The 25,680-nt window shown below is 49.4% G+C and overlaps 12 protein-coding genes across 12 annotated transcripts; 8 read left to right on the top strand and 4 right to left on the bottom strand.

Annotated features, from left to right (window-relative positions):
- Nucleotides 1–8: 8 nt before the first annotated feature.
- NFIA_091910 (NAD(P)/FAD-dependent oxidoreductase) lies at nucleotides 9–1,196 on the top strand (the record flags this gene model as incomplete). Its single annotated transcript, XM_001261127.1, has 1 exon — nucleotides 9–1,196. One exon carries the CDS (start codon nucleotides 9–11, stop codon nucleotides 1,194–1,196), a length of 1,188 nt encoding a protein of 395 aa, XP_001261128.1.
- Nucleotides 1,197–1,715: 519 nt separating this feature from the next.
- Nucleotides 1,716–5,141, top strand: NFIA_091900 (DNA-directed DNA polymerase delta POL3; the record flags this gene model as incomplete). Its single annotated transcript, XM_001261126.1, has 3 exons — nucleotides 1,716–2,111; nucleotides 2,167–4,349; nucleotides 4,403–5,141. The coding sequence occupies 3 exons, from the start codon at nucleotides 1,716–1,718 to the stop codon at nucleotides 5,139–5,141; spliced, it is 3,318 nt and encodes a 1,105-aa protein (XP_001261127.1).
- A 486-nt stretch (nucleotides 5,142–5,627) lies between these two features.
- On the top strand, nucleotides 5,628–6,737 carry NFIA_091890 (uncharacterized protein; the record flags this gene model as incomplete). Its single annotated transcript, XM_001261125.1, has 3 exons — nucleotides 5,628–5,750; nucleotides 5,829–5,990; nucleotides 6,048–6,737. The coding sequence occupies 3 exons, from the start codon at nucleotides 5,628–5,630 to the stop codon at nucleotides 6,735–6,737; spliced, it is 975 nt and encodes a 324-aa protein (XP_001261126.1).
- Nucleotides 6,738–8,097: 1,360 nt separating this feature from the next.
- NFIA_091880 (uncharacterized protein) lies at nucleotides 8,098–9,036 on the top strand (the record flags this gene model as incomplete). Its single annotated transcript, XM_001261124.1, has 3 exons — nucleotides 8,098–8,229; nucleotides 8,592–8,783; nucleotides 8,944–9,036. 3 exons carry the CDS (start codon nucleotides 8,098–8,100, stop codon nucleotides 9,034–9,036), a joined length of 417 nt encoding a protein of 138 aa, XP_001261125.1.
- Nucleotides 9,037–10,921: 1,885 nt separating this feature from the next.
- On the bottom strand, nucleotides 10,922–12,772 carry NFIA_091870 (matrix metalloproteinase; the record flags this gene model as incomplete). Its single annotated transcript, XM_001261123.1, has 1 exon — nucleotides 10,922–12,772. The coding sequence occupies one exon, from the start codon at nucleotides 12,770–12,772 to the stop codon at nucleotides 10,922–10,924; it is 1,851 nt and encodes a 616-aa protein (XP_001261124.1).
- Nucleotides 12,773–13,901: 1,129 nt separating this feature from the next.
- Nucleotides 13,902–14,984, bottom strand: NFIA_091860 (alpha/beta hydrolase; the record flags this gene model as incomplete). The annotated part of the gene is made up of 1 exon (XM_001261122.1): nucleotides 13,902–14,984. One exon carries the CDS (start codon nucleotides 14,982–14,984, stop codon nucleotides 13,902–13,904), a length of 1,083 nt encoding a protein of 360 aa, XP_001261123.1.
- A 554-nt stretch (nucleotides 14,985–15,538) lies between these two features.
- NFIA_091850 (putative short chain dehydrogenase/reductase) lies at nucleotides 15,539–16,752 on the top strand (the record flags this gene model as incomplete). The annotated part of the gene is made up of 5 exons (XM_001261121.1): nucleotides 15,539–15,629; nucleotides 15,690–15,738; nucleotides 15,805–15,870; nucleotides 15,941–16,381; nucleotides 16,476–16,752. The coding sequence occupies 5 exons, from the start codon at nucleotides 15,539–15,541 to the stop codon at nucleotides 16,750–16,752; spliced, it is 924 nt and encodes a 307-aa protein (XP_001261122.1).
- A 720-nt stretch (nucleotides 16,753–17,472) lies between these two features.
- Nucleotides 17,473–18,432, top strand: NFIA_091840 (DUF3425 domain-containing protein; the record flags this gene model as incomplete). The annotated part of the gene is made up of 2 exons (XM_001261120.1): nucleotides 17,473–17,578; nucleotides 17,606–18,432. 2 exons carry the CDS (start codon nucleotides 17,473–17,475, stop codon nucleotides 18,430–18,432), a joined length of 933 nt encoding a protein of 310 aa, XP_001261121.1.
- Nucleotides 18,433–20,174: 1,742 nt separating this feature from the next.
- Nucleotides 20,175–20,841, top strand: NFIA_091830 (uncharacterized protein; the record flags this gene model as incomplete). Its single annotated transcript, XM_001261119.1, has 3 exons — nucleotides 20,175–20,410; nucleotides 20,485–20,581; nucleotides 20,695–20,841. 3 exons carry the CDS (start codon nucleotides 20,175–20,177, stop codon nucleotides 20,839–20,841), a joined length of 480 nt encoding a protein of 159 aa, XP_001261120.1.
- A 331-nt stretch (nucleotides 20,842–21,172) lies between these two features.
- NFIA_091820 (uncharacterized protein) lies at nucleotides 21,173–21,754 on the bottom strand (the record flags this gene model as incomplete). Its single annotated transcript, XM_001261118.1, has 1 exon — nucleotides 21,173–21,754. The coding sequence occupies one exon, from the start codon at nucleotides 21,752–21,754 to the stop codon at nucleotides 21,173–21,175; it is 582 nt and encodes a 193-aa protein (XP_001261119.1).
- Nucleotides 21,755–23,306: 1,552 nt separating this feature from the next.
- On the top strand, nucleotides 23,307–23,676 carry NFIA_091810 (uncharacterized protein; the record flags this gene model as incomplete). Its single annotated transcript, XM_001261117.1, has 3 exons — nucleotides 23,307–23,450; nucleotides 23,514–23,578; nucleotides 23,631–23,676. The coding sequence occupies 3 exons, from the start codon at nucleotides 23,307–23,309 to the stop codon at nucleotides 23,674–23,676; spliced, it is 255 nt and encodes an 84-aa protein (XP_001261118.1).
- Nucleotides 23,677–24,086: 410 nt separating this feature from the next.
- On the bottom strand, nucleotides 24,087–25,419 carry NFIA_091800 (putative C2H2 finger domain protein; the record flags this gene model as incomplete). Its single annotated transcript, XM_001261116.1, has 3 exons — nucleotides 24,087–24,330; nucleotides 24,388–25,076; nucleotides 25,165–25,419. The coding sequence occupies 3 exons, from the start codon at nucleotides 25,417–25,419 to the stop codon at nucleotides 24,087–24,089; spliced, it is 1,188 nt and encodes a 395-aa protein (XP_001261117.1).
- Nucleotides 25,420–25,680: the final 261 nt, after the last annotated feature.

Below are 25,680 nucleotides of genomic sequence, written 5' to 3'. Positions count from 1 at the left end.
GAGCAAGGATGGATTCCTCGGAAGCATCATTCAAAATAGCTATTGTCGGCGGTGGTAACGTTGGGTCAGCCCTGGCTTACTTTCTATCAGAGTCATTGGAGAATGGCAATGGAGTCGTCCTCATCGATCGCTCGTTCTCTCAGTTGAAAGGTTCAACTGGGTATGCGCCTGGATTCATTGGTCAGTACAACGAATCGGAGGCTCTTACACGCCTAGCAGTGGACACTGTCAGTGAATACAAGAAGATTCCCGGTGCTTTCGAGAGCATCGGAGGGCTTGAAGTCGCTACCGCTCCCGAGGGCGTCGAAAAATTGAAGGTCAGATACGACATGGCGAAGAAGGTTGGCCTGCCTGCCGAACTGCTGTCTCCTGAGCAGGCAACTAAACTGGCTCCTGATCTTGTCAAGAACGACATCTTGACTGCATTGCACTTCGCAAGCGATGGGGCCGCAAATGCTGTTAAAATCACTTCATTTTTCCAAGACCAGGCGCGCGAAAATAGCGTTCACTTCCTAGAAACAGATGTCAAGGAAATTATTCAGGAAGATGGCAGTGTGAACGGTGTCCTAACTACATCTGGACTAGTCAAAGCAGAAAAGGTGGTTATCGCCACTGGTATCTGGTCAGAGAAACTCTGTGACTTTGGTGTGCCGATTCCGGTCATTCCTGTTGCGCATCCATACATGTATGGAGAACAGCGCGAGCCAAAAGCCCGCAAGTCACCGTTTGTTCGATGGCCTGAATTCCAAGTGTATGCCCGTGATCATGGCACAGCCTATGGACTTGGTTCTTATGATCACAAGCCGCTCTATCACAAGCCCAATGAGACTGCGGTTGGTGACTGGGTCGACGCATTCGACGCAACACTGGAGCGAGCCCGCAGTTTGATCCCTGCTGAGACGAATTTGACCATCAAGGAGAAATTCAATGGTATCTTCTCCATGACCCCGGACAATCTGCCTTTGGTCGGCACGATCTCGTCAATCAAGGGTCTTTATATGGCGGCTGCAGTGTGGGTCACTCATGCGGCTGGGTCAGCTAAATTCTTGACCAAGATGATTCAGGGTGAAGAAGTTGACGAGTCCCTGAAGAAAGCACTGGACCCGAACCGGTTCCAGGGTAAGGAGATGCAAGCTTTGAAGGAGGAGTCGCTGGCAGGGTATAACAGCATCTATACGACTCATGAGAACAGGTGATCGCGATAGAGAGTACTCCGCGACAGGGGCTGCATGTTGAATCCAAATTGTCGAAATTTCATTGATCACGATGTACCTATATTCCCTAGATATGCTCTGCAATCAGAGAAACCTCAAGTTGGCTTTCCAACCCGACATTTAAGCAGGCAAGCTGCGACCGATTCCTCAAGATAGTGCCCAGAAAATCAATAATATTCCATCTGGTGCATCGTTTGGAGATTGTCTTTGATAAAGCCCGACTTCTTTTACTTTGCTTCCAGTAATTTAAGCAAAATAGAGTCCCGTCAGTTGGTGTAGGAAGAGGCGCGACGTCAGGCACGTGATCTGATACACGCGTAAAGAGCGTCACGTTCGAGGCGCGACCAGGACACGACTTCCCGAATCGGGGAGCGCATTGTCCGCCGATAACATTTCCATCTATGCGACTTTCTAAAGCCCTTTGACCCCTGTTTCTTTCTCGTATTGACGGCCCTTTTCCCCATCAACAGAATTACGAGACTTCGTGTATGATCCGCCACCATGCCTGAAGCCGTCGCAATGCCCCAGAAGCGGGTTCTGGGTGATGCAACGAATAATCCTCGCAGCGTACCGAACACCCCCGGCACAGTGAAGAAACGAAAGCTCGATGCACAACTCTCTGCCACAGTTAATCCATTATCGCAGAATGGCCTGCGGAAATCCTTCGGCTCAAGTCAGCCCCAGAAGAGCCAATTCGAAGAGGAAGTTCTGGAAAAGTTGACCCAGGACATCAACGGACTGAAAGATAGCAACTCGGAAAAGGACCAACAATGGGAGCGGCCACCTTTGGGGGACTTTGATGAGACCAAAGATAACATCTGCTTTCAGCAGATTGATGCAGAAGAGGGAACGATTACCGGCGGAAAGACAGCTGTTAGACTTTTCGGTGTTACAGAGGTAGATTTGTTCCCTCACTGCCAGTCGGCTTGGTTTGCTAATGGTTTTGATGCAGGCCGGGCAATCAGTTTTGCTCCACGTCACCGGGTTTCAGCACTACCTCTATATCGCGGCGCCAGTGAACTTCACCAAGGAAGATTGTGATCCCTATCGTGCCTTTCTCGAGAGTAAACTAGGACAATTTCAACCAGTCATTCAGTCGGTTCAAATAACAATGAGAGAGAACATTTATGGATTTCAAGGAAATCAGAAGAGTTATTATCTGAAGATTACCGTCACGGAACCGAAGTTCATCAGCAAGGTCCGAAGTGCGCTGGAGAACAATGCGCAAGGCTTGAATTACAAGGGCTTGTGGAGTAACGCTGATGCTGGTATTCTCACATTCGACAATATCCAGTACCTTCTCAGATTCATGATTGACACGGACATTGCTGGTATGTCATGGGTGGAGGCAAAAGCCGGAAAATACCGCCTGCTCAGCCCTCGGGAGAAATTATCAAACTGTCAGATTGAAGCCGTTATCGATTATCGTGACCTGATCTCTCACCCGCCCAATGGTGAATGGGCTAAGATGGCGCCTCTTCGCATCCTGTCCTTCGATATCGAGTGCGCCGGACGCAAAGGCATCTTTCCGGAGCCGAATCATGACCCCGTCATCCAGATAGCAAACGTTGTCACCCGCTATGGAGAATCGAAACCATTCATTCGGAATGTTTTCGTTCTGGATACGTGTAGTTTGATTGTGAACACGCAGATCTTGGAATTCGACAGAGAGGAGAAAATGCTGATGGCTTGGCGCGACTTCCTTGAGAAGGTCGATCCCGATGTGATCATCGGATATAACATCGCCAACTTCGATTTTCCCTATCTCTTGGACCGGGCAAAGCATCTCAAATGCACTGGATTCCCATACTGGACACGTCTGAAGGGCATGGCGTCGCAGGCGACGTCCACAAACTTTTCCAGCAAGCAGATGGGTAATCGAGACACGAAGGCAACAAACACTAACGGAAGGATTCAGCTCGATCTTCTGCAGTTGGTCCAAAGAGACTATCACTTGCGAAGTTACACGCTGAACTCCGTTTCTTACGAGTTCCTTAAGGAGCAGAAAGAGGATGTCCACCATACGATGATCACGGAACTGTTCAATGGAACTCCTGACTCGAGGCGGCGATTAGCCGTGTATTGTTTGAAGGATGCGTACTTGCCACAACGGCTGATGGACAAGCTGATGTGCTTGGTCAATTATACTGAGATGGCGAGAGTCACGGGTGTACCATTCAACTTTCTCCTCTCTCGCGGTCAGCAAGTCAAGTTCCTTAGTCAACTGTTTCGCAAAGCCCTTGAGCAACAGCTTGTCATCCCGAATATGAAGTCGACGGACGAACAAGACTACGAAGGGGCTACCGTTATTGAACCAAGTCGCGGGTACTACGGTGTTCCGATTGCGACCCTCGATTTCGCGTCTCTATATCCCTCGATTATCCAAGCTCATAACCTATGCTACACGACCCTGCTAAACAAGAATAGCGTTGAGAAATTGAAGCTCAAGAAAGATGAAGACTACATTGTGACCCCGAACGGCGACATGTTCTGCACAACAAAAGTGCGCAAAGGCCTCCTATCGCAAATTCTGGAAGAATTGCTTGCTGCTCGGAAACGGGCGAAAAAGGAGTTGGCCGTCGAAACGGATCCCTTCAAGAAAGCAGTGTTGAACGGAAGACAGCTGGCTCTGAAGATCAGCGCCAACAGTGTGTACGGTCTCACTGGTGCCACAGTCGGAAAGCTGCCCTGCCTTCCTATTGCGAGTAGTACCACCAGTTACGGACGTCAAATGATTGAAAAGACCAAGCAGGAGGTTGAAGCCAGATACACTATCGCTAATGGGTACTCCCATGATGCCAAGGTCATTTACGGTGATACCGACTCGGTCATGGTTAAGTTTGGCGTGACTGAACTGGAAGAGGCCATGAAACTCGGACAGGAGGCAGCCGATTATGTCTCTTCCAAGTTTCTCAAACCGATCAAACTCGAGTTTGAGAAGGTTTACTTCCCCTATCTTCTAATTAACAAGAAGAGATACGCCGGGCTCTACTGGACCAACCCGAACAAGTTCGATAAAATGGATACAAAAGGTATTGAAACCGTCCGTAGAGATAACTGTCTGTTGGTTCAGAATGTCATCGAGACGGTGCTGCACAAGATTTTGATTGAGAGAGACATCGATGGCGCTCAGGAGTAAGTGATGGCTTATCCCTCCATGTTGTCCTCTTCGCTGACTTGATGCGCAGTTACGTCAAGGAAACCATCTCCGATCTCCTGCAGAACAAGATCGATATGTCAAAGCTTGTGATTACCAAAGCGCTCTCGAAAGCCGACTATACAGCCAAGCAGGCACACGTTGAGCTGGCGGAGCGGATGCGAAAGCGTGACGCAGGCTCTGCGCCAACTCTCGGCGACCGTGTGGCTTATGTTATTGTCAAGGGCGCTGGAGGCTCGAAGAACTACGAGAAGTCTGAAGATCCTATATACGTTCTGGAGAACAACATTCCGATCGACACAAAATATTACCTTGACAACCAACTGGCGAATCCTCTGGGTCGTATTTTCGAACCCATTCTTGGTGAGAAGAAAGCCAATCAGCTTTTGACTGGTGAACACACTCGGTCCATCTCAGTGGCGGCGCCTACCTTGGGAGGTCTGATGAAGTTTGCGAAGAAGACCCAAACATGTATGGGTTGCAAGAAGCCTCTTTCTGGTAAAGAAGAAATGGCCGGCGCTGTTTGCGCACATTGCCGCCCTCGAATTGGCGAGCTTTACACAAAAACATTGACCAAAGTATCGGACCTCGAGGTCCGATTTGGACGGCTCTGGACTCAATGCCAGCGCTGTCAGGGTAGCTTGCACTGCGAGGTAATTTGCTCCTCTCGAGACTGTCCGATCTTCTACATGCGAATGAAGGCAAAGAAGGATGTCGAAGATGCGCAGAAAGAACTTTCTCGGTTCGATTCTGACCCTGGTGCATGGTAGTTGGCTGGAATTTGAATGCTGAGGGGGACTGTCTGTATGACTATTGGGCTGTGTGGGAGCATGATTGATGCTTTAGAATGGCGTATTGGCGAAGATGAGACTTTGCATCTGGTTATGTACGATTCACATGGTCACAGGACATCAGGATATCACTATAGTACAGCACATAATTCTGGCGTTAACATGTGGAGCTCAAAAATGGAATCTATATATGAGTTCTATGATCAATATGCGCTGGCGAATAAAAACAGCGCGACAGTGATGAGAAGTGTAGTTGGACCATACTCCGTAGATACTCCGAAATTCTGCATGCGAAATGGTTCGCAGGACAACTCCACATCTGGCACTAATGAGCGCTAATGTGAATGGTCGACAGTAGCGGAGTCTTGGCGCGGGACCCTCGGCTTATATTGACAGGTCCGTCGATCATCGAAGGATTTGCGGGCTTTGATTCAACGCAGGGTCAAAATTGAAAGGCTGCGCATAATGCCATCAAGCAATCCCCAGCACCCGTTAAGCCCATTTGTTGAAGACGTTAGCGATGAAGCAAACGGGAATCCTCAATTCAAAAATTTTGGCGCACAGCGCAAGCTATTCTCATGGTCGGAGGTGGGTGGATGAATGCATACTACCCGGATAGATGATACAACGTAACAGGCCGATTACTGACTGAAATTGAAAACAAAGATTTGCAAGCAGCATGAGTCCGTTCTGTTGTCTCATCTGGAGATGCTGAATGGTGTGAAGAGCCAAGTCGCGGGCGACGGGGACTCCTTCCGACTGGTTTCCTCGATGGCCGACAAGACGAATAAATTAGTGATGCAATTCAGGGTAATCAAGAAACAGCTCGTGAGTCATCTTTAGCCCGTTCTGGTAACTTCTCTTTGGTTCTAATGGGTCATTCAGATGAATAGTAAGTCTGGTCCCGGTTTCAGCCGAAATCTAGGGAGGCAGAAGGGAATTGACGAGGACGAAGCGCGGAATCCTTCTGCTGGTGTGCCTGAGGCAGCGGGAAATGGCAATAGTGACTCGTCACGAAGTAATCACCCAAAAGAAAGAGAAAGAGGAGGGAAGAAGCAAAAGCGGGCGAGAGTGGACGAGGATGCGGATGAGGACGTGGACGTCATGCAGGCAGAGGCCCAGCTGATGCAGGCGCAGGAGGACGGGGTGTACGCGGCGATTTCTCGGTCTTCGAAGCGCAAGCGGCTGGACCTAGCTATTCCCGGCGCTGAGCAGGAAGTCGCAGATGTGATGCCTGTGGCATTAGAGACGGAGGATATTTCAGAGGAAGTCCAGCGGCGATTGAAAATCAAGGAGGAGCGGCGCAAACAGAGAGATGCTAAGCCAGAAAAGAGGAAACGGGATAGTCTAGCGTCGAACGGGAGCGCTTCTGCCTCGTCGCCTGGCGGCGTCGCGCGGCCTAGGAAGAAGAAGGTCAAAACTAGTGGTGCAGGAGACGAGGGGAGCGCTGAGACCCCCGATTCTTTCTCGCAGACATCAGGTGGCAAAATTGGAGGGAGAAAGCGCGACCCAGAGATTTTGAACGAAAAGACATCGACGTCAGAAGCGAGAAAAAGACAGCGAAAAGTTTCCTGAGCTGATCCTGCGAGTTCAATTGGACGATTCTGACTTGGTCTTCTGTCTTTTCGTTCTATTTTAAGCAGAAACCTTGTCTCAAGAACGGAACGAAAAGACGGAGAAAAGCTTGTTGAGTATGTTCCAAGGAGTTCTGGACGTATAGAGCTTGTACCTGTGCTCGTACCTTCTTTCTTCTTTCTATTCGTTCTGCCTTGAACAGGATAAAGAAGATGAGCCAACAAAGTCAGGAACAAGCAGATTGATAAAAGCTTGCTCAAGTCAACTCTTTTCTGTGGACTCTATTGGACGCTGCGGATTTACTATGCTCTGTCTCCCCAATGAGGGCAGCGAGCAGGTATCAAAGTCAGGAACGAAAAGACAGAGTTAAGCTTTTCGAGTTAATTCTACCAGTTTGACTGGATGACCCAGAGCTGGTATGTTGTCTTTCTTCCTTTCTAAGGAAAGACATTCTCTAAGTATGATGTACAGAACACAATTCTCAAGCTTCAACCAATCATTAAAGATGTAGAATAGTGGAACGAGAACCCTGAGGAAAGATTCTCAAGCATCGAATATGATTGGACTATTTTCTGCGGAAATGCAGGTTGACATGCTATTTTTAGGTAGATCCGTCGCTGATAAGCTTATTTCCCCGGAAAATTCAGGAACAGGAAATGTGGTACCCATACAATCTGGGGGAATAAAGGTGACAACACACCTTCTCGCCCACAGATCCTGAGAAAAAGAATGATCTCGAGCGCTCTCAGCTCTGGTAGGCATGGCTGCCTTCATGTCAACCGTCTTTCTGACGCATTTACTGCAATGGAGAACCACGGTCTCGACGAGGTATTACATCTTCTCTTGGAGCTCCCCCATCTATAAGAAGCTCATCAATCTGCCCCGCGACTCTCTCTGATTTCTTTTCTTCTTCAGCCCCAAACCGTGTGCTCAGTTACTTGCTACCATCAGGTATCAAGTGACTATTCCAGATTCCAACTCGAAGAAACCAAAGAACACCACAAGAGCTCTTTATTACATTTCCACACCGCAGACCTTCACCTCACGCACCCACTGACTATACGTTGTCTCTCAATAGGGGCTGAAATCGGAGCGTTGCTTTTCAAATAGTTTTTGAATTTTCAAACTTTGGACTCCAAAAAACAAAACAAGAGCCAAACCAAATCTGCTTTTAGATCGTTAACTTTTTTTTAAACTTTTTTCACTCACGAAGGAAATAAAGGGATCCGTTCTGGAGAGTAAGCTAAACCGACCAGAGCCGGTAGCAGTGGTATTCGCCCAAAAAACTTCCGCTTCACCTTCACTCTCTTGAAACTGTTCTTCTTTTATAACCTTTTTTCCGAGGAAGACCAAAAACCCAATGGCTTTCTACAACAACGGATTTCACACTTTCGGCGGGGACATGGCCCGGTTTCTTCAAGCTTCTGCTTCCAATGGCCACCAACCGAACGGAACTGGACAATTTGGCGGTAACCCCAACCGCAATGGACATGTAAGTGTTTGTCTCCCTGTTGTGATATGTACTTTCTGCTAATTGGCTTCTAGGGTCGCGTGAATCGCAACCAGAATGTAGCTTTACTTCCCCCTTTTGTCCCATTATCTGAGGCACAAAGCTGACTTCCTCTAGTCCCCTCGTGGGAACAGACGGCGAGGAGAAAACGCTGGAGGTCAGAGACCCAACCAGCAGCCTCGTCGTTCTCCTAATACTCCGAATCCGAATGGGGCGAACACCCGCAAGGGTGGGAACAACTCCAGACGGCAGGGCAATTTGCCCAACAACAGACAGCCTCGGCAAAACGCTGTACATTTTTTCCTGTTCGACCTTTAACGACTATTAAGCTGACAAAAGAATAGGCGCCTAGACACCCGGGCAACAACAACAATAACCACAACAACCAGCGTCGTGCACAGCAGCTTCGTACTGCTTTCACACGCACCCGGGATGGTGACGTTGTGATGAGGGACGCATTTGTTGCACCCATCACGGCCCCGGCTGAAGAAGATAGAGACGTGGTCATGACAGACGCCCATCCCCTCCCCGAAGAGGTAAGTTCCTGTCCTAGGTCGAAATCGAGGTTTATGATTAGCATACTCACACCTTTATAGAGGGCTGAGTATTTTGCTCAGGGGGCTTTGGCAATGAACTGGATTGTGAGTTCAATTTTCTCCCTACTTTTCTTGACAGCAATTGCTGACGATTTCCCAGGCCACAGCCATGTTGAACCTCGCTGTGAACGAGGAGGCTCAGGGGAGCACCACCACCGGCCTCCAGGTGGTTGGTGCCCCCTTCTACTTCTAAATTGTCTTTTTTTACTTCCGGGGGGCCAGGATAGCCCAGCAAACTGTCCATTCTGGGCACTGGCACGCCAAACCCCCCGCGAACCTGACATACCTCGGGACGTTGGCATTGGCAATGTCACGTCCCACCCACCATTGCTTGACTGCTTGTGATGCCTGACGGGAGAACAACAACAAAAAACGCATAATTGTTCTGACCGGGAAAAACGAAACCTCCATGAAAGCCACAACATCACAATCACAAAGAACAAAAACAACGAAGAAAAAGGTTTCACCTGCACACACCATTTGAACGATGCTTTTGCGACTGCTGGCCGCCCTGTTGAGGGCCCCAATAGGTGTCGGCCGGGTCGCCTTCGTTCACGACTTCGACTCTCTCTCTTTTCGAATGTCACTTTGGGCTAGCAGCGTCAACATGGTGGTTAATCGTTCAAATCGTCGAAACAATCCAACCGGTCCACAAACCGACAACCGAGAAACCTTCAGTCGAGTCGATACAATCAATCTGCGGGCGACAAGCCAATTCCATTTTCGAATCTTACCACATTACCAACTACAACAACCTTATGGCAACCCTTTTCGTTCAACTTAATCTACCTTCGCCTATCCACTGCTCCGATGCAGCGACTGAACATTTGATCGGATTTCGACCTCCAGTTACCGACTGAACAATCAGTCAAAGAACAAAGTGAACAAGGAAATCGGCCGGCGCCGGCCATGGGATTGGGAGAATCCCAGCGGAGGAAACTTTTTCGTCTCAGTCAAGAGACATCTTGAAACATCCCATCAAGGGATTTCTGGGGAAGATGTAGTTTCATCCACATGAAGTGGGAGACAGCTTTTGTTTGAGAAGAGAGGATTGATCCAAGTGATCAACTCCGGTTTTTCAATGTCCTTTCCACATGAAGTGGGAGAACAGTTTTATATCAGGGGATGAGAGACAGGACTAGCCTACAGGGACTATCTCCTATGAGAGTTGACAGTTCTCACCACACTTGATGTGGGAGAACAATTTTCTATTTTCCTGGGGATGAAGAAAGGACTGGCTCACTGAGACCAGCTCCTGCTGAGTCGTTGTATGGATCTCACCACATCGTGGGAGACCGTCTTATCTGGGGACGAAAGAGAAAGAGAGATGAGAAACTTTGAAAAACATGGTAAAAGCTGATCAAAAGACAAAAAAAAAGACAGCTGGAGGACTGATTTGTATGGGGTTTCTTGTTATCTTGATGTATCCCGTTCAAGGTTTTTACCTCGATCAACGACAAACGTTACGAAGATGTTTTCCTTGATCCACTGCCCGAATGGGGGGATTTTGTTGTATCTGTTGATTTTGTTACAAGTTTTTCTTTTTTTTTTTTTTTTAGTTTTGAATGGAATGCTCGAGTTTCCTTTCAACTATTCCTTTCTCTTACTGTCGACTGGACAGTAGAGTGTAGATGCGGATGTAGACCGTCCTTGGGTCGTAGTAGCTAATTACTGGTTAGTCATGGAGCTGCGCTCAATTTCTTTTACCACTACTGACAGATTCTATTAAGCACTGCCGCCAAGAATGGGGATATAGATATACCGTCGTTGCTTCTCGAGCAGGGGCCGACCAAACAGAAGCTTGGACCCGTGATTATACCATGCTGCGTTAACGCAAACACCCCAACGTTGTTGATTTGGTCAACCAACCTCCGCTGACCTACACTATTGGATACGGAACTGTGTACATCATAAAGTCTCTGCTGGATCATGGGGCGAATCCGTACCGAGCAGTAGACCATATGGGCAGGAGATTGTTGACTTACAAGGAAGGTTGTACATCGATTCGTACTAAGGAACAACCCCCAGAATCTCAAGGCAGAATCTTTTGATATGGCTAGACTGTTCACTTGGTCTTCCTACACAACAGTCCTTTCGTTCTTCAGAATCCTCAAATCTCCTGTCCCAGGCCGAAGACACACGAGATAGTCAAGAGTCCCCTTGGAGTCATAATCAAACGCCACGATTCGGTCCCGAGGATCTTTCAGATCAAATTTACCGATTCCTCCTCCCGCGAACCCACCCTGGTCGTATGCGCGCACAAAATCGTTCCCCCTATGGTTTGCGATGATAATCTGGCCACTACCCGGGTCATAGATGAGGAGATAGTCTGTTTTCCCATTGCCATCGAGATCAAAAGCTAGCATCTGAATGTTAACAGACAAGAGTTTGTAGCCTGCGATGCCATCGGCCAGGTCGGGATTCTGTAGCACCGGCTTGAATGTGCCATTATCATTCCTGAAGATTTCGATTTTGCGGAACGACGGATCGGTGTGGCTACCGGGGAGATAGATGATGACGTGGTCCATAAGACCAGAGTGGTTGAAGTCAAAGGGCACTGCGACGTGGTTGTAGATAGTGGCAGACCCAGGAAACCCATTGTTTGAGTTGTATGCGACCCTGAATGTACCTACGTCGTTCTTGAGGATACGGATCCCACCAACCGAGCCGTTCCGGAAAAGGAACAGGTGGTCTTGGGCTCCAATGTGCTCGAAGTCGAAAGCGAATGCTCGGTCCTGAACGAGATTGAAGTTTAGTCCACCAATCCCGGTCCCATCGTTGTTGTAGACAGCCCGCCATGTATCTACTGTATCATGTGCGATGATCCAGAATTTCCCTTGTCCTGGACGGTAAAGGCAGATGTGATCCAGCAACCCGCTATGATCGTAGTCGAAGGCAAACGCCTGGTCTGTATTCAAATTGGACGGCATTTTGTATCCACCGATGGCATCGGAAGTATACACCGCTGTGAACGAACCGTCGCTCTGCTTTTTGACGATGGTGATCAGCCCCTGCTGCCCTGGGCGATACATGACTAAGTGATCCATCGCTCCACTGTGGTCGAAATCGAAAGCAAAGGCACGGTCGAAGTCTGACATGAGATCGAAAGACGGCATGCCATGTCCTCCACTGTCAAAAACAGAAGTAAACGGCCCAACAGGCCTTTGGCCATAGAGTGACTGGACGCCAACGATATCGTCCATCGTGAGTGGCTTGATGGCTAGCGTGTTGACAAACGCGCTCATTACAGACAGATTATCTGGTGAGTGATTTAGGCCAAGTGCATGGCCAATTTCGTGAAGGGCTGCATTCCGCAGCCCAGTTGCTGTCCACAACTCGTCCTCATCGAAATGGATTTGTCCGGCAAGCGTGCCACCTGATGGTGGAGGGAAAAAAGCATGTGCGAGCACTCCACCCAACCCGTCAAAGTCTTTTTCGACTGGTTCATTTGCATGATTGCCACTAGCCCACATGAATCGTAAATCAGCGGGCTGCGTGGAGGGTAGCTCAGCGAAAGTCAGAGGCGTCACATTCGACCAATCCGCCAGAGCGTCCAGAATTTCCCTTCTCGCTTGCTGCTCACTGATGTCGGCGGTAAAATTGTCGAAGGCGAAGGTTAAATTGGTGTGCTGCCATCTTGACTCTCCGAGAACAAATCCGAATGATATGCCATTATCGGGCACACCGCAGCGCGGCCGTCCCAGTAACTCAAACATAGTAGGCTCAAAGACTCCTGTCTCAGGTAGTCGATGGCTTTGCTGAAAGTTGCGGACACCCGCTTCGATGGCCTGCAGCGTTCCCTCCCGTTCGTTTTGGTAGTACCCAAATCGTTTCAAGTAGGCTAATAGTTGCTCTTGGGCATGTGGGTTTCCTCGAGCCACATCTTCCACATATGGTGGCTTCCATGCGGTACCCGATCGTTTCGGCATGTTTTCATGAATCCTTAGTGTCTGGAATTGATACTGATTCAGCTATAGAATGAATCACAAGTTGGAAGTTAGAATCGTGGAACGGATGAATTCCTTTTAGTCAAGTGGACATTGTGATATAGCAGTGGACGAGTACATGCACATTACATTGTACAAAGTAAATGCTAAAGAAAACATATGTGCAAAGAATTTAAATAGTGTTCTTTCTCTGTTAAGGCACATAATGACGACTTCATTAGAAAGCTGTTGCATTCTAGAACATTGCAGACATTGGAAATGGCTACTACGTAAGGTTTATGTCTGCTGATATTTACTGTCTCCTGACTTCTGTGATGAAACCCCGATATCATATGATTTAATGTTTCATGGTACACAGATCACTTAGGAGATAGAGAAGAATTCATTGATCTATCAACTCTGTACAAATTACTAGTGATAATCAAACCCAGTACAGTACTGCCATTTCTGACAAGAACAATAACTATCCTCAGTAAGTATACCTTAATAACAGGACTTCCCATGCACATTATATAACTTAACCAGCAATAGGCTCTACAGACTAGGGGTCCATAGTGCTTATATTGACGTGAGGTGGACCGTGGCGGCCGTTTTTGCCTTCCATGTCCCAGATATTGAGGTGCTCTGTCAAACCCTAACTCTCGTAGTATAGCAATCAGTCCTCCGTACAGGCTCCTGCTAGGCCGTTTCCGGTTAAAGGTGACGGCGTGATAATGCTTTGCGATTCATGAAGGTAGTAGTACTATTCCCTTGCACTCTGTGGCACATGTACTGGAAGGCAGGCCAAGATGAAAATAATTATACGAGACTTTGCAAGCACTGGGGTCTGGAGCTATTGAGGATGCCACGCGGTTTGTGGTAGAGAAGGCATGACGCTTGAAGCTGAGCCTGCACCAGTTGATTGAATGTGTAGACTTTTGTCCCCTTGAAATTACTGAGTACGCAATATTCTTTCAGAATATACTTCAGATATATATATGCATGCCCCTGGGTTAGACAGGATAGCTATTCGTAGTAAGCATATAGGCAAGTTACCTGCAGCTCGTTTTTTTTGGTCTATATTCAACTGCGCTCTGCACCTGTAGCTAGATCATACTAGATTATTTACTTCTCAAGGCTTTGACCGAGTGCTAGAAGCAGTCCCATTACGGGCGAGGTTCGTCTGGAAGAACCGAGTGAGTCGGTCAAAGGGGATGAGATCCACACGATCGTAGAGGTCAACATGGCCGGCGCCAGGAATCCAGAGCAGCTCCTTTGGCTGAGCGGCCCGGGCATACGCATCCTCGCTGAACTCGCGGGAGTGAGCTTGGTCGCCGGAGATGAACAGCAATGGACGCGGGGCAATCGATTCGATATCGTTGAAGGGGTAGAAGTTCATGAACTTGAGGTTGCTGGTTAGAGTAGGGTGGGTGGTGAGCTCGGGGGTAGATCCGGCGGGGGTGACCTCGCCGCGGGAGGTGCGGTAAAAGTCATAGAATTCGCGCCCGACGGTGTCGGTGCTGGGAGTCAACTCGTTCGGAGTGCCGCTGGTGTACTTGGTCTGGCTCGGGTCCTCCAGCTCGGTCCAGCGCTGCTGTGCCGCGTCTCTGATGATGGCCTGGCGTTCGGTGAGACCCTGGGAGTGACGTAGTCCGTTGCGGTTGACGGCGCCCATGTCGTACATGCTTGCGGTGGCAATGGCCCGAATGCGCGGGTCAATCTTGGCCGCGCTGATGACAAAGCTACCACTGCCACAGATGCCCACTGCACCGATGCGCTGGCGGTCGACGGCGACAACGTTCTGTGTGCCGAGGTAGTCGACCGCGGCGCTGAAGGCCTCGGCGTATAGATCGGGCGACACGGCGTTACGCGGCTCCCCGGAGCTTCCACCCCAAAACTGGAGGTCGAGGGATAGGGTCACGAATCCCTGTTCCGCCAGCTTGGTGGCATACAGGTTCGCACTCTGCTCCTTCACGGCGCCCATCGGATGGCCCACGATGATAGCTGGTGCATCACCGCCGCCGGTCAGGTTCTGGCTGTGGGGGACAAAGAGGTTGCCAGCCACCGTCATCTGAAACTGGTTCTTGAATGTGATAGGCCGCAGGGTGACACTGTCACTGCGGTAGAAGTTGTCTGCGCCATAGGAGAGGTTCTGGGCGGTAGCCGATATTGCGCAAAGTAGCGCGGTCAGGCTAAGGGCTGTCGAAACCTTCATGGTGCGATGAGTTACTCGTTCGAAAAAGTCTAGTAGACTAGTTGAGATTAAGGAGAGAACGATTCTGTCTCAGGTCCAAGGCACAGGTCGACCGGTGGTATAAATAAGCACGCTGGAGGGGTGGGAGGTTGCACGCCATTGCTCCTACATCATCTGCACCGGAGAGTGCAGACCAAGGCCCTTGCAAAGGATACATCATGAGGGACGTTGTCGTCATGCCGAGACACTTGGTTCTCAGGTAGTTGAGTCAGGGGTGAAAATCACTGGACAAGTTTGATCCAAAAGCGAGTTGCTTACATGTGGGGCCAGTCCAGTCCGTTTCGCTGCATGAATGATCCACGGTCTATTGAGCCGGAAGGCTGACTCTAATCCTTGGATCATACGAACACGGAAGTACACCGGAGGCACAGCAATGGCATTGCCTGTGGAAGATAAAAGAGTCCTTCTCCGTGAGCTATGCTGCCTTGGGTGCACGTAACGTCTTGGTTTTTCTATCATTTCCCCGATAAGCCAACTTGTACGCGTCCTCATCTACTGATCGAGCCTCATTCGTCATGGCCCCTTACATCCACACCGGGCCAGTCGACTGTGAGCGGGACTTTGACCCCAGCAGTGTGAAGGGAAAGACTGCCATTGTGACGGGAGGTAACCAGATTCAAATGATCTCATAATAACACGGTTTTGCACTCGCTTACAGACACACAGGTGCGAGTGGTCTTGGTGAAGCTTATGTGCGGGCGCTCGTTGCTGCTGGGTATGGAACACTCCTTGAGACCTCAGCTCATCATCTACCCACAGGAGCTAAAATGTAATATACTAGGGTCTATGTCTGCTTCGGAGATATCGACTTGGAGAAAGGTCAACGCCTGGCGGCAGAGCTGCCAATGTAGGATCCACCTCGACACTCTGGGTTAAGCATAGTCCATCACTGACCAGAACCTTCTTGCCTCATCAAGGACGAAATTTGTTCCCTGCGACGCGGGCAGCTGGGATGACCAAGTCCGACTCTTTGAAAACGCAGTCTCTCTCTCCCCAAACGGCCGCATCGCCTACGTGGTGGCCAACGCCGGGATTCATCGCCCGGATGAAGTCTTCGAGCAGCCACACCCGGACCAGGAGCCTGCCAAACCGGATTTGGCCATCATCGACATTAACATCAAGGGCCCATTGTACACTGCCAAGTTGGCCGCCCACTATTTCATCCGCCAAAACGGTTCAACGCCCACCCTTGACCAGGAGGATACCTGCCTCATTTTCATCGGCTCAGGGGCGGCGTTCCTGGACTGTCCCCGGGCACCGCAGTACAGTGCGAGCAAATGGGCCATGCGGGGCATCATGCATTCGCTACGGAGGACCACCTACTATTATGGCTCCCGGGTCAACGTGATTTCCCCTTGGTATGTCACCTACCTCTTTATTGCGCGTGCTGTGGCGTCATGCAGGCGTCCGGCGTCGTGTGTGGCGTATGGCTAATGGAAAATTCTTGGCTAGGTACGTCCGAACCAATATTCTGCCGGAGAAGACGTTTGACCACGTCTCCAATGTCGGGGTCCAATTTGCCACGACTGAGGATGCAGGACAGTGTCTACTTCGGATACTTAGTGACCCTAGCGTCAACGGTCATTCCTTCTTCGTCACCGCCAGGAAATGGGCGTCCCGGGGCTATGTGGATTTGGATTTGGATGATTACCCAGGCAATGCGCTGCTCGGAGAGATCCAAGAAGAGCAGATGCTGAGTGCCCCGGTTTCGGCGGGGTTGTTCATTTAACTTGAAGTAGCACGTGTGTTCATTTCAATAACCAATCACGCATGCTTGATGACTCGATCCAAATGTAGAGCTGATTTTGAGGCGCTAGCTCCGATCCTCTGTGATGCGGTGGGTCTGGCTTGGCGTAAGCAAGGTGCATTAGCGCCCGGAGAAAGACGCCCCGCTCAGAGAGTCAGTCTGTATCTGTATTTTGTCTTGATATTAACCATCAAACCACTAAGCTAAAAAGGTGTCTAGACTTCCATTTCCAGCATAGTAGGAATGATAGTGCATATTCTGGTTAACACTTGATCTCTACGCCACTTAATGCCTCCACCCAGCGAAAATAGGAATTGCATAGCTGGTAGGCAGACACTTTCTGGCTCTCTGCCAACTAGTCAATATTATTCTTGGCATGTTAACCAAATCAGGCTAGAGACGTAAGCACCCTGCATTAGCTAGCAGAACTCTAATGTCGCTGATAAGCCACAGCATCTCTGCATCTCGTTGGAAGTAAGTTCAAGTAACGAGCATATCTGGTTATGAGCCCTCTGGGCGCTCGCCCCTCTGTGGATCCCTGTAATGGCACTAGGTAGCTGATTCCTGTCAGCGTCTTGCATTTAGGCTCCGTCTTCGCGCCTTCTAGCAGGTTTTATGAGTTCTAAATTCAAATGTTGCATGGAGTGTATACGAACCATGATAAGAAATACACCGCATTACGATATGATCCCACTAGCGAGCATGCCTCAGCAAGCCGGTGTTCGTGCACCACAGGATGATTGGACGGGCGTCATAGATCGAAAAGAGCGCAGGAAATTACAGAATCGGTTGAATCAGCGACTCTATCGTGCGTATTAACATGAACTTGATACAGCATCAACCCCCGGCAAGCAGATGATAGACAAACTTCAAGTGCTGACACCCACCTTGCTAGGCTTGAGGAAGCGGGTAATTCCAGTAGGACCGCATTCCGAAACGAGCATCTTCGCTCCCCCTGCTTCTGTTTCTTCTTCCATTGAATCCACCTGGGACAGATCTCTGCGCGAGTTCTATTCCGCCACCGCAGAAGTACATGACAAGTTCGCATGCGCCATCGTTCCGCCTCATGCACTGCAGTTCCGGCAATGGTTTGAAACGGCAGCCTACCAGAGCTACTTGAACGGCTCTCCACAGAGAGACCACTTGATCAGTCTGTGCCGCCTTAACGTCCATCGAGCAATCAACGAGAATATTACCATGATCGGGATGACCCCCGAATGGATGAGAAGCGACGATGCCATTTCCGTCTTCAATCTCCAGCAGCCCAGTTTTACCACGGAACGAATTCCACCTAGCTTACGCCCGACCCCCATCCAGCTGCAGGTCCCGCATCATCCATGGCTGGATTTTTTCCCGTTTCCCCGCATGCGCGACCTTCTCATTCTCGCAGGCGATTCGTTCGATGATGATGAGCTGTGTCATGACCTTATGGCATTCTGGGATACGAGGAACACGGCCGCGACGCTGCTTGTGTGGGGCGACTCGTGGGATCCAAAGAACTGGGAGGTCACCGAGAGGTTCGCGCACAAATGGATGTGGATGATAAGAGACTCTCCTGAGCTATTGGCTTCGACTAACTTTTGGAGGCGATCACGGGGAGAAAAGCCTTTAGATTGGAGGCATATTCTACAGTCACCGCACAGGCAACAGATAGATTTCTAGAGCTGATCGACAGAACTACTTCATGGGGTAGAAGTCCTCGCCGCCTGTTGCACAGGTTAGGTCTAGTAATATGATACACACATTCGTCCAAATAAAACTAAAGTAATCAGTACATCACTATATCTTTCTATATGTATCCAGTGCAGCTGATTTCTGGATCAGCTACTGGAAAGATCCTGTCGTTAATGATCATATTTGCGTTGAGATGTAGCTCATGTCGTCTAACAAATCTAGTGACCCGTCTTTCACTCACTGGTTTAGGAGGAAAGTATGCATCTCATCACAGCCAAGCCGCATCATGACTGTGCCGCAGGCCCACAATCAAGACTTTAGTACCTAAGACCTGAAGCTGGCCCGTTTACATATCTAATCTATTAATTTGCCAAGTGTAGTGCCTGTCATAGAAGACTGTGAGCGTTACTCATTCACCTACTGCCAGTTTAGGCATAGTGCAATGTATGAAGGTAACCTCTCACTTCACTGCTTGTAGATATCTCTCTCTCTCTTAGCTAGCAAGATAGTTAGAATATAAGATTCTCTCTCATTCACAGGTTATAAGCCCTTATAGCTTATTATGAGGTGATCTTCATCACTTTCTCCATTCTCTATAATTATTTTAAAGCGTTCCGTACGCACATTCTTATTAGTTAAATCAAAATTTAACTCCATAGATCCGTACTGTTCCTCCTTCCTTTTATGGTGATTCTTCCACAGAATCCAGCCTATCTTATTAAATCATACTTCTCTCCTCTTCAGGAAGGAAGCTCGATAATTGCCTTGCTATGTGACAGGATATTCTTTGGAGGCAAAAGCATATAGACGTCATCAAACAGTTGATCAGGTTTTGGATGTCCTTGGCAAGGCTTGGAACTAGCACACTGTCTAGGGAATACAAGTCGGCATGTCCTGTAAGTGGAAGTAGAACGAAGCTGATATCATCTTTGTTAGCCACTAGACACTAATTATACTGATCCTGCTTATTGTGCTTATCCTGGTCTTTCATATAGAGGAGCATTGAGGTCACAGAATAATGTTACGTAGTATTACTCCTTACTCATATTCTATTGAGCTTTCTCAACCAGGCGCAATCATTCATATTGTATTCGTTGCTTCCTGCTTCTGGCTGATCCTTATCCTGGTATCAAGCGTGGCCAAAGAGTGTCAATCAGGCGCGTCCATATTAAGTTCTATAAATGGATCGCTACTCTCCTCGGCGTAAAATCGCGGACATCCTAACATTTTCAAACCCCAGCATATCTACTACTCCCGTCTGACACTTTGCTAAGAATGTCGGCTAACAATATGGCACCGCGTGAAATAAAGGGTACTCCAGGTAATCATAACCTCTCTGACGTTGTGGAAGATATCGTCAATTACAACTCGGATTGACCATACGAGGTCATCTACATCCCAGTTCACCCGACAAAGTACGTTTACAGGATCACCTGTGACGACATTGAATCCGTCCCAAAAGATCGAAATTATATAAACTCCTGCCTTCTCCAAGCACGAGTTGAGCGAGTACGCCCAAGAGATCCATCCAACCCAGTTGGAAGCGCCCACATATTCCACGAGCCACAACCCTTTCAGATCGAAGCTGTGCCTAGAGAAGGTGAAGCTGAAAAATATGAAGATGGAGTTCAATAAGGCGATGGCATTGGTTTTCGCTCCATTTGCTCAACGAATACTTCTCCAAGTATCCGGAGAGTGCCACTGTTGTTCTCCTGAGCATCAAGGGCGCCATGTCTTCGGATGGGCGCAAGCTTGACTGCTCCCGCCATAACGTTATTCGCAGTGTCAACGCCTGCCTCGAGGCGCTGGGTGGAAAGAAGCAGACTGACATCTTCCAGTGTGCAGGGCAGGATCCTTCCGTTAGAATAGAGGACATGGTGGAATACTTGGCAGATCTCGTCAAATCAGACAAGATTGTGGGCTTTGGTCTAAGCGAGGTAAATGATGCAGAGACTATCAAACGAGCGTACGTCCTCTACTATCTTCTCAACCTGCTGCTCCCAGTGACAATGTGCAATCAAATTGTTCATGACCAAACAGATACGGAATCTACCCTATTGCCCTCGTAGAAGTAGAACTATCCATCTGGGACGCGCATGCTCTCCACGCGGCGTACTCAAAACCTGCGCCGAGTTTGGTATCCCTGTGATTGCTCGGTCCCCTCTAGGCTGAGAAATCTTGGCCGGCGCGTTCACTAAAGCGTCCGACCTTCCGGACGGCGACCACCGGAAGAAGCTGCCTCGATTCTAGGACGAGGCCATGAAGCAGAACGTCAAGCTCGTGAACGGAGTCAAGGCTCTCGCGGCTCGGAAAGGCGTGGCTCCTGCACAGATTGCTCTAGGCTGGATCTTGACGCTCAGCGGCAGACCTGGAACCTTGCAGAGTATGATTGCTTAGCATTTCATGCGCGACGCAAACAATTGGAAGGGTCCGATTGTACTCCGTTGTGCATACTATCCCTGCCTGGTCACGGAAAGCTAGATGACATTCTAATACATACCAGCCGGGCTACAAAAGAATACAGTGCTTTTCAATAGTCGTATCATAGTGAATGAATTCTGCCATTCAACAGGTTTCATATCAAGCACCACCTGTAAGTCAGCGGCCGTGCCTCAGGGAGCCCAATGGCTCGAATTTAAGATTGGCCAACGCCAGACTCCTGTTTTCCAAACCCACATATACATGCCATATCATACACTTCATCCATGAAACCACCACCACCGCATAATCACTCCTTCTTCTCCTCCTCCTTCCCCCCATCCTTCTGCCCCCACGTCCACACATCCCAAATATGCTCCTTGATCAAATCCCCATACCCCTTCCCCTCCTCCAACGCCTTCTGCTCCTCCCTCAGCCGCCGTTCCTTCCACCCCTCCGTCTCCCCACCCATCCAAATCCGCTCCGCAACGCCCCTCTCCTGCTCCCGCCTCGCCTTCAACCTCTCCAGCTCCTCGCCCACTAGACTTCCCTCCCGGATCTGCGCTTCCCGCGCCGCACGCAGTTTCGCCTGGACCTCCTGCGCCCGCTGGCTCGGGAGATCGGATATGACCAGTGACGGGGTGGAAGTAATTCGCGCCTCGATGCGCTCGACGATACTCCGCCCTGTGCGTTCGCGGGTGAGGTGGTTAGCGGAGACGCAGAAGGCGCCGGCGAGGAGGACGGTCAGGTGGTCTAGTTTTCTGGGGGGCAGGGCGATGAGCACGGGTGAGGCGATTAGGAAGGTTAGGGCGGCGTAGTGTTTGAAGCGGAGGTAGTCTGCTTCGCGGGTGGAGTGGATGTCCATATCTTGTTCAGGGGGGGTTGTGGTCATTTTGGTTGGAGTTGCCCTGGTTGAGATTGTGAACCCGGAGGAAGTAAGTTTGTTCAGGGATTATTTGAATTGATCTGAATTTTGGTAATGTTGTCCTGTAGGTAACTATTGAAGACCGGTGTCGATGGTGGTTGATGCAAAATTTACGGTGGCCGAAGTAGCCAGAGATGCAGTCTGGTCGGCATTCTCCGGCTGCCTGGACTTTCAGGCAGAGATTCATGGTACATCTCGAACAGTACATTCAGGCAACACATCAAGGTTGGATGATGGGCACGGCCTAAATCGCCCATCATACATCTTTCTAGGTCATCTGACAATAAAATTGTCAGTTGGCCGTCAGCTTGTACCTGATCGAGCTGTTAACTCATCACCAGCCAGGAGGGGATTGAAATTGATATGAGGCTATGCGGAGTACAGAGTATAGCCATCAGACGTCTCAGCTTGAGAGACAGATATGATACCCTTAAGCACGTGTATTTGAGGAATGATGATTGACCTACTGCCCATGAATAATCACGTGATTTCGTGCTCTTCAGTACAGCGCTACTATTTCCACAACATGGCTGTTGAGTCCTCATTTTCTGGCGAGATATGAAATGACGCTGATTATGGTGATTGCAACCCTGAGCAACACAGATGGTCATTGTAGAACGTAGACCGCAACGTAATACTGTGCCAGCCAGCCCTATGAGACTGAGATCACTTCGGCCTTCGGCACCGGCCAGTATCTAAGAATAGCCCCCGCCAAGCTGGACAAATGGAGCTTGAGCAAAGCTTAGCCACAAACAAGACCAAATATTGGAGTTTGACCTGTGGTTCCACCGCATCATTGGAAATGAGGTTGCCTAACTGATAACAAGCCACAATGGTTGCGGTCCTGAGACACGGAGAGACTGCTCGGCAACCTTGTCTCATGTATACTGTATTCTCACTGAGCGATTTGCTGATGTTATCTCAAGATGAGGCAAGACATACAGGGATCGTAAACGCCTGAGGCCATATTGCCTGTCGGGCGCTTCTTCTGTTGACATCTCCAGGCAACAGGATAGCGCTCAAAGATGAAATTCGACAACCTCGGCTCCAAAGTCAATTAAATAATGATGCGACACTAAATGAAAGATGAATTGACGGAATCGAATCAAGCCCAGCAGATCATCAAAATGACAAAGAGGACCCCACCGACAACGCAAGTTTGCAAGGCTGAATGAAGGCCACAGAGCGTGGATTCCTCCTGTGCCATGAGTGGTCCACTCCACTTCGACCATATGATTTCCTCCGTCTTCGCAGTTTCAGCGTTGACCTTCCGATTTGAGCACTATAATTTCTGACTATTAAACTTAGTGGCGGTGCTATTGTACTCTTATCTTTCTCCCGGCATTTCTACCGGGGGAAGTGAGGGTTCGCAAGTACATAAGCCCACTGCCCACCTTCTCCCGTACCTGCCTTCTTTTCCATTCAAACTCGCGCCGATCTCTCCGCATCTCATCCTCATCCTTACAGGCGCACTCATTCCAACTCTACTCTCTCTTACAGGACATATATCTATAACAAAATGGGCCTCTTCAACTTCTTCAAATCCTCCAAGGATGCTTCCCCCGCCCAGCAACAACCCACCTGGGACCCTAACACCCTCACCATGCAGCAGCCCGCTAGCCCCGAGGCGCCATCTACAGAGCGTGTTGTGACTGAGCAACCGGTTCGTTCCTCTCTATCAGTTTTGTACTCTCAAACAGGGATTAAATACTGACTGCGTCTACAGAATAACCAGGAGGCCATGAAGATGCAGCTCCGCGGTGGTGGCGCCGGAGATGTTTGCTGTGGAGTGTATGGAACCCGTGATACTAGCTGACTGTTGATATTGGCTAACGTGGATTAGTTGCGCCGGTATCCTCTGCTTCGAGTGCTGTGAGGAGTGCTGTTAAGCGTTGTTATCGCTGTTCGGGGACTTGGGCCCATCAGGAGGGGAGGTCATGAACTATGGATATACCGGTTCCTGCTGGTGTTGTTTGCCTTGAAGCCTTTTTGGCAATGCTGTTTGTCCTACGATGCTCTTTATACCCATTGCTAGCTGATTGCTGGCCATAGAGACGAATTCTTGAATATCGTTAACTTTCTTTCCGATGTCATCCATTGCTTTGAGAATAGTTTTCGTTTGAATTTTCATCAAGCTGACTTTGTAAAACACAATCTTGATCAACTTAGTCTGAATTCTATGCAGCAATGGCTCTGAATCAGTGGTAAAACCATCGCAATACTTGCTGCACGATTCCTATGCCCTCAACCATTGCCATGGTAGGATGGAACTAGGAGGAGGATCCTCGGTGTCTGTCAACTACCACTTGTTTTTCTCAAGGTCAACGCCGATAGTGGCCGTCTTGGTCAATTCCAGTTTTCCAGCCTCATATTTCACAGTTCCATCTGGCATATAGCCCGCCGCCTGAATGACTCCGGCGCTCACCTCGTCAATGATCTGACTGAACCGGGAGTTAGCGTTGATTTGGCATCTTTTAGTACTGGACTCGCAGTGAGCAACCAAAGCCGCGGTGGTCTTGAAGATACGATGACATCCGGGACACCTATATGGTTAGTAGTAGTTAGCATTTGTTACAACCGAGCCAGACCACCATACATACTCCATGCCTCTTGCGCCCTGACTTTTCATCAACATATGCTCCTCAAACACCTTCATGGTCTTGAAGCGTGCTCTGCAAGGACAGACGTATTCCCCGCTGTACGAGTCGAAAAAGTTGGTCGGGTCCCAGTTGTGCTGCAGAAAGCGCAAGATCTGGCCAGCATCCGGGGCTCCCACGCCAAAGGGACGCTCGTTCTCGTCTTTCTCCCTCTCGGATTCCGGAATTGTTCTGAGTCTCCCTTTGCCCTTCCAGTCTCCATTCCCGGCCTTGTCCGTTATGGCAAGGTCAGAGAACGCCATCAGGTCAGCAGGCGTGGGGTTACCCGTTGCCCTGGCTTTGGCAGCCGTCTTGAGCTCTGGCCAGTGCTTCTGCGACAATGTAGCCGAACCATCTTCGCCAGGCTTCGGCTGGTTTGCCATCGCCTCGCGGTTGTCGTACTCCAGTGGATTGACCTTGACGCCGCCGTCGACGTCGTCCAAATCGCCTGGACGGGGTAGGATGGGCAGGGGCGAACCCACGCCACTTCCCAGAGCCTGCTTGATCATAATCTTCTTGGATCTTTCCTCGAGGAGACGCCTCTTAGTGATCTCGGGACACTCGTCATCTTCGATGTGGCGCATAAGGCCGCCGGCGGTCTTGAAGAGAGCCTTGCAGCCATAGCAGGTCAGGGTTTGCTCGGCGCGGTGGTACTACCCATCCGTCACAGTTGGTATTATGTTCAAGTGACAAATGGCATGGTCTGGGTGAAGAATGACTGGTGGGTTGAGGAAAGCTTACCTGGCGAATGTGCCCGTCACGGCCGCCCTCGCTTCGAAAATCGACGCCGCAGATGGGACAGACGATGTGCTTGTTGCTTTTGATCTTATGGATTAGATGCCGTTCCTCGTTCTCGAAGTCCTCGTCGCAGCGGGTGCAGTATTCGTGTTCAGGGGCGCAGCTCTTGTGTTTCTTCATCTCCTCGACGGTGTTGAAACGGCGAGGGCAGTCGGGAAAAGTGCAGAGCACTTTCTTGGGTGTAGCTGGGTTAGGCATTGTTGATGGTTCTGTGGAAGATGAGAAGATGTAGGAATGATGCGGATGAAGAAGAGGAGTTGTAAGAGTGAAGGGAGCTTGTCAATCAAAGAGTATTTTTCAACTGGCAAGGTGGGTAGAAGAAGAAGTAAAGGCAGAGTCTGCCTTTAGTCTTGAAAGACAAGTGAGAGAAAGTGGACAGCAAGGAATCCCTCTTAAGAAATCTCACTGAGAATGCTTGACTTGTGGCGTACCAGAGGTCTAAAGTCATTCACTCTTTTC

This window comes from Aspergillus fischeri, genomic scaffold (assembly GCF_000149645.3).
Source record: "Aspergillus fischeri NRRL 181 1099437636264 genomic scaffold, whole genome shotgun sequence".
Lineage (NCBI taxonomy): Eukaryota > Fungi > Ascomycota > Eurotiomycetes > Eurotiales > Aspergillaceae > Aspergillus > Aspergillus fischeri.
This window is presented reverse-complemented; position numbering and strand designations above follow the sequence as displayed.